We start from the raw sequence: 7225 nt of genomic DNA, 5'->3' as shown, positions 1-7225 counted from the left end.
ATTTTTGTAACACACTCTACCATACAGATGTTAGTTATATTGTAATAACATACTCTACCATACAGATGTTAGTTATATGGTAATAACATACTCTACCATACAGATACCTGTATACAGATTGATCAGAAAAAGTTACGGATTGCAGCTTTAAAGCCATGTTGTTTTTGTTTTGTTTTTATCTCAGTCTATGTTGCATAACACAATGTAAGAGTACAACTCCACTGACTAAGCCAGGTACATGTGGGATACCAATACATTAAGTCATCTAAATAATTTTCTTCTCCTGCAGTTGTTTGGACCAGGATGAAAGAATTCAAATCTCATCTGATCCGAATCACTGCACTTCTATGAGACAAGGTTATTATAGCTTTGCACTATTTGTTCATTAGTTTGTTAAGTGGGTTTTCTAGTTTAATTCGTTTTTTAATGGCTTTGCTTTAGTTGAGTTTGTATTCGTTTTATTACAATTTTCTCTTTTTTTTCTAATAAGAGGTATTTGTCAGGGTGGTGAGATGAAAAAGTAATGTGTAATAAAATAATTTTAAAAAGATCAATATTGGCACAGCAAAACCATTAGAAGATAGAGTTCATGTCCTCACAAAATACTAGGCTTATGTATGAAATAAATTGACAAAGATGAAAACTATGGACATCTTCTCTATGATGTATGTTTGTTTTAGTTAGTTAGTTTTGTAAGCGCACAATAGTGTCAGTTAGGGTTTTTTTTATAGCCTAACTATATATTTTTTATTCAGTTAACAAAAAATATGTTTCTCTCTTCCTAGTTTTAATTATTTTGCTAGTTTTAGCAAATATTCTTAATACAATATTACCAAGACAGTCAATCCAGCACTTAGCCTAGTAACGGTCTTTTTTCTCCCCCCCTTCCCCCCCCCCCCCCCGCCCCTGTTTTTTAGGTATTAAAAAGGTCTTTAAAGTCCTTAAATTGTCACTTCACCCCCCAATTAGTTTTTTGTGGGTCAGGGGTCCTGACCCACAGGTTGAGAACCACTGTTCTAAAGGGGCGGGCCATCTACCTGACGTCACACAGTGAAACAGATGCAGGAGGTCAAGCAAAGTGTGGGAGTCTTACTCTATTGACTCTCTATCTAGCTGTCCTGTACTGAGGTCAAACGATGGCAGGAATGGCAATCTGTGGATAAGAGATAATCACAGCTTTGACAGGAAGACCCCAGACCTTAGAGATGAAAGGCTGTGTGTGTACACACACACACACACACGTGCGCGCGCTCGCGCATGTGCGAGTGTGCGGGTGTGTAAGCCTGTATGACGTGATTTAAGGGGCCACACAGGAAATTCCTTAGGGTTAAGTCCAAAGAGAGTACAAATGGAACTAAATGGACCTATCATTTGGAAAAGTGCAAAAGAAATAGCTGTATTCATTGGGTGGTTTCTGTGTGCTGTGTTCTCCTTAGGACAATGATGTTTGAAACAGCTTATATATATACATTTGCGTATGGTTTAGGAGTTAAGTGTATTGTTGCTTTCTGTATTGTTTTTAGTATTGTCTTCGCTCATTTTATTTTACTACGCAGCCCTCACATCTAGAGTTCGGGCGGCCCTCACACCTACGTCGCACTGCAGATCCGACCAATATGTCTGAGTCATAGTGTCGGGGGCTTTGTCAGAGTACCCGTTGTACCCGTCTGTGTCTGTGTCTCTTTTTTATCCATATATGGAGATTCCTGATGTCATCAGTATATGCCCATATATGGGTATACCCCCTTTTGTGCCCATATATTGTTTATGTTTATGTTGTCATAGTGACCTGGCCGTGGGTTTGTTTATGTTGTCATAGTGACGTGGCCGTGGTTTGTTTATGTTGTCATTGTGACCTGGCCGTGGTTTGTTTATGTTGTCATAGTGACGTGGCCGTGGTTTGTTTATGGTTGAGTCAGAAATACGTCAGATGTCTGCCCGCCCGCCCGCCCGCCGGCCGGACCGCCCTCCCATTAGCAAATTTTAATATAGGATGTTGCTGTGCGATGCGAGAGTGCCAACACCAACTCAGGACTCCTGAATCGCTGCCCTCCACATCCTCCTGTCCACCATCAGGGTAGAGCTCTGCAGTGTTGTTAGCTCCGCTGTCGCGTCGGGGTTGGTGGGCCTCTTTCCCTTCCTCGCTGTGCCCTGGGTTGGCTCCCACAAAGTGACATTTGCTTGCCATCAGTTCCGGGTGCCTGACACAGTGCCCAGCCAGCCTCATCCATCTCTCTCTGACCTTGTTGTTGCTGTAACACCCTGAATTTCCCCATGGGGATTAATAAAGTGTATCTCATATCTCATCTCGTCCTCACTGTTAATGTTGTGTGTCTGTCCTCTCTCCTGAAGGCTTTCCAATGGCGGAGGGAGGGCGTCCAGCATCAGAGCGGTACCGCCAGGGTGTGGTGGTCTCCTGTGACTCCACTTTCTCCGCTGAGCACCCGTCACCCAACTCCAAGACCTCTGTGGACACACTGACCTCTTCTAGAAGGACAGAAACACATCATCTGGAATCATCCTCTCACATCTGCCAGGAAGACCAGAGAGACAGAGCTGCTACGACCTTCACTGAACCTCCATCAACTCTGTCGTCGTCATGTTCCACCAGAGAGACGGACATCCACAGCCAGGAGGCAGGAGAGAAGTCTGGTGAGCGGCACCTCCAACACCTCCCTGACCCTCGTCTGCAGCCCCCCAGAGCGCCCGGTCGCCCCCACAGCATCGCTGAGGCGTACCCGCCCCCACATCACCTCGAGGAAGCGGCGAGCGCGTCCCATCACAGCCGCCAGGCCGGCGGAGACGCGGCACAAAGACTGCAACCCGCCTGCCTGCCCGTCCAGCGAAGTCACTCCGATTCTGTACCTCTGTTTAAACAGGGATCTGTCCCCCAACCCCCCCACGGTGACACCTGTGGTCCCAGTGCTTACCCTGTGCTCGACTACGGCGTCCAGGAGCCTCAGGGACATGCCACGCTAGCGTGCAAGCAGCCCATGCAGCTGCAGCAACAATACAACCTGTTCACCGTCACCTGCGGCCCGCCGGCGCCACAGCAGCAGCAGCCTCATTCGCAGCACAAAGACGGAGCGCTGTGCTGCGGCTCGTACGCTCACCCGGGTGGTCCGGAGGACACGTTTGCCGCCTACTGCCACCCCCAGCCCATCCCTGGCCCCACCCAGACGCTGCCACACGGAGCGGGCACAGCCGAGGCCGACCGCAGAGACCAGAGGATGGCGCTGTCGTCGCAACCGGTGCCGGGCGTCCTGGGCCTCCCTCCTCGCCTCATGTCGTCCGTCAGCGAGACAGGCCTGGACGCAAAACGCATGCTGCACTGCAACTGCTCCTGGGTCAGCTCACTGCCCCCTGGTGTTGTGCTCCAGTCACAACAACAGCAACAACAGCAGCAGCAGCAACGCAGTGGGCTAAACGAGGTACACAGACAGACAGACAGACAGACAGACAGACAGACAGACAGACAGACAGACAGACAGACAGACAGACAGACAGACCTTTGTTTATCCCGTGGCGGAAATTCAGTCACCAGAGGCAGCATAGCAGAAAAAAAGACATATTGTGCGATTCAGCTAAGAGTAGGGACACAACAGGTAGGAGTATAAAAAAAAAGAAACTACAGTACATAAAAACACTATGAAAAACACCATCACAGTGTCATTACAGTATCCTGCACTGTTCAGAAACAATCACACACAATCCCATAGGATAAACGCACCATACGTAGTTACTGAGGAATATAATACACTGATGACAAATGTATCCGTGCAGTCATCAGAGGAGTCAGTGTCCTGTATTGTATTGTACTGGTCCTCAGGTCTGCAGCGGTCCGGTCAGCTCCACCAGCGGCGCTACCAGGGACATAGGCACCATGACGGCCCACAGACAACTGGTGGACAGCGGGGTGCAGACGGAGCAGAGCCCCCCTCCCCATGTGTTCCCCCAGGTAGGGCTGTCATGAGCAAGACATTTATGTAGACCATGAATTGTCATGCAAAATGTTTTTGGATTGAACGCAATCATAATTACATTGCTTGTTTGCCTTTTTAGCTTGTAAACAAAAAATGCTCAGCGCAGAAATGACAAATCCTGCTATAAATTCACATTCTCTGTGCGTTCATGTGTAACTGCTCCTTCGCGCGTCTCGAGAAACGCCCGCCCGATCTACTTCAAATGTCGCAGAGGACCTGAGGGAGTGTGGTGCCCGGGGTGAAGCCTGTTGGATAGGTGATCGTCAGTGGGAGTCAGGAGGAGTCAGGAGGAGTCAGTAGGAGGTAGGAGGTAGTAGGAGTCAGCAGGAGTCAGGAGGAGTCAAGAGGAGTCAGTAGGAGGTAGTAGGAGTTAGTAGGAGTCAGCAGGAGTCAAGAGGAGTCAGTAGGAGGTAGTAGGAGTTAGTAGGAGTCAGCAGGAGTCAGGAGGAGTTAGGAGGAGTCGGGAGGAGTCGGGAGGAGTCAGAAGGGAGCGGCTGGCAGTCAGGTATAAAAAGTGTCATTCACCAGGCTTATGCTGCAGGCTCTCTGCCTAGAGGTGTTCTATACCACCAACATGGCCGCCAGGGGGGAAAGGGGGCGGGGCCAGATTGCCCCTGTGATCATCTCAAATTATTGTGATCAGGTGATTATCCCCCCTCCGCGCTCCTCTGTGGACAGCACTCAGCTGGGTGAAGCTGTAAACTGAAGTTCCCCCGTGGGATATGATAGACATAAAGAAAAAGATGTCCATATATGGGATCATGTTACATCGATCCTATAGCTGCCCTTCACTGGCTGCCGGTGAGTTTCAGAGTTGATTCTAAGATTTTACAGATGACTTTTAAAGCCCTGCAAGGCCTGGCTTCCAGCTATGTCTCTCATATGCTGGAGCCGGTGCGCAACCTTAGATCCTCAGGTAAGGCCCTCTTCTAACCTCGTCACCATGGACGATGCCTGTGGATCTAAGGCTAGCTAAGTCAGTGTCATCTTTTAAATCACTCCTGAAAACTCATTTGTATACCAAGGTCTTGCCTTAGATTTTAGTACCCTTATCTTCCACAGTTGGTTGTCTCAATTGTGTAACTTTCAATGTGTTCATTTCAATATATGTGTGTATGTACGTTTATGTACTGTATATGCTTTGGTTTTATTTTACCCATGGATTTTAAATGGACTAATGTTGTTTTTATGTTGGCACTGTAAAGCACTTAGTAAACACTGTTTTCGAAAAGTGCTTTATAAATAAAGTGTATTATTATCATTATTATCATTTGTGCATGCCTATACTCCCAGGTGTGCCTGGTGGAGGAGAACGGAAACACGACTGACGGAAACCACAACAAGAAGACGTCGGAGAGCGGCGAGAGCGGCGGCAGCTCGGCCGGGAAGAGTAGCAACAACGCTCAGAAGTCTCCGGTGAAGGAGGTGAAGTGGGACGCGGAGGGGATGACCTGGGAGGTGTATGGCGCCTCCGTGGACCCCGAGGAGCTGGGCCTGGCCATCCAGAGACATCTGGAGCTGCAGATCAAAGAGACGGCCGGACGCGCCGCCAAGCTCTGCCGACAGGACACGAACACATCCAGGTTACTGTCGTAGTTTTGTTTTTGTTTTTTTGCTCGACTTTCATGTTTATTAATTAACCCATTAAAAACTGAGGCCGATTATACAAATGCCTTCTACATCAGTAGTTCTCAAACTTTCAAGATTTTTCATTTTGTTTTTCAAAAATAGCAGATGTAGGCCTACAAGCTCGCACGAAGTGACGCGCTGTGAGCTCGTATATATCTGCTATTTTTGAATGGTCAACGTATCAAATCTAAGGCTTGGTTTTAGTTTTTTATAATAATTGTATATAATAAGTTATTTGTCAGGGGCAAGATTCAAAAAGTGTCAGAAAAAGTAGTTGTGTAATAAATACCATTTAAAAAACGTATTCACAGTTAAACAAAATGGAAGATGTACTTCAGATGCAACCAAAGTACTAGGCTTATGTACGGAATAAATTGACAAAGGCTAAAAACTAGGGACCTTTTCCTCTATGCTTTTAGTTTGTTTAAGACAGTATTTAAACAGACAATACAGTTTTATCAATTATCGTTTAATCCTTGTTTGTCTTTTAAAATTCAGATAAAGTCCTCACTAATACTCATTATAAGATGGCATAATTTCTGTCTACTCACTCACTGTGTCTCATTGGTGAGCTGTGGACAGTTCAGAAACCTGCCTACCAGTGACATCATCGAAGGGGATTCCAGGCTAATAGGAACTACAGCCTTTATCTTTGTGGAAAGTTAGCATGCTTAAATTGAAGCCATTGTTCTTGCATCAATAAAATAAAATATACATTTTGAAATCTTGTTTGAAATTACCAATCCTGCCTACCAATGATGTCACTGGCGGGTAGGTGTCTGAACTGTCCAAAGCCCTCCTCTGAGACACAGAGCGAGTGGACAGAAGTGGTTCCATCTTACCGTGAACATTAGTGCGGACCAGTTATATGAAGATAAGGTTGAAAATGGGTGAAGTGCTCCTTTAACTAAGATGACCTTTTAAACACGTCCAGGCAGAGCGTCCCGGCGGCAGACAGCCGTCGTAGGAAGAGGAGCAGGATGATGGGCTCCATCAGAACCCCTACCTGCTGCGCCCGATCCTCCACCGCCGTGGACTGAACTACAACTCCCATGATCAACCACTGCTGTGGACTGAACTACAAACTCCCATGATCCACCGCTGCTGTGGACTGAACTACAACTCCCATCCACCACTGCTGTGGACTGAACTACAACTCCCATCCACCACTGCTGTGGACTGAACTACAACTCCCATCCACCACTGCTGTGGACTGAACTACAACTCCCATGATCCACCACTGTGGACTGAACTACAACTAACATGGTCCACCACTGCTGTGGACTGAACTACAACTCCCATCCACCACTGCTGTGGACTGAACTGCAACTCCCATGATCCACCACTGTGGACTGAACTACAACTCCCATCCACCACTGATGTTAACTGAACTACAACCACCATCATTCACCACTGCTGTGGACTGAACTTCAGCCCCCATGATCCACCTCTGCTGTGGACTGAACTACAACTCCCATCCACCACTGCTGTAGATTGAACTACAGCCCGACCCATATATCAGTTTGGCCAAAAAAAACGGCCATTATTTAACTTTTTTTTATATGAGATCAGAATTGGCAAGTATGCAGCCGATGTGTCCCGATTTTAAAAAC

At 47.1% G+C, this 7225-nt stretch overlaps 1 protein-coding gene across 1 annotated transcript; it reads left to right on the top strand.

Moving 5' to 3' along the window:
• Positions 1-2360: 2360 nt before the first annotated feature.
• LOC308100687 (uncharacterized protein) lies at positions 2361-6668 on the top strand (the record flags this gene model as incomplete). The annotated part of the gene is made up of 4 exons (XM_080449755.1): positions 2361-3431; positions 3830-3958; positions 5277-5566; positions 6547-6668. 4 exons carry the CDS (start codon positions 2361-2363, stop codon positions 6650-6652), a joined length of 1596 nt encoding a protein of 531 aa, XP_080305881.1. The 3' UTR covers positions 6653-6668.
• Positions 6669-7225: the final 557 nt, after the last annotated feature.

This window comes from Gymnoscopelus braueri (genome assembly GCF_963280865.1).
Source record: "Gymnoscopelus braueri genome assembly, chromosome: 14".
Lineage (NCBI taxonomy): Eukaryota > Metazoa > Chordata > Actinopteri > Myctophiformes > Myctophidae > Gymnoscopelus > Gymnoscopelus braueri.
This window is presented reverse-complemented; position numbering and strand designations above follow the sequence as displayed.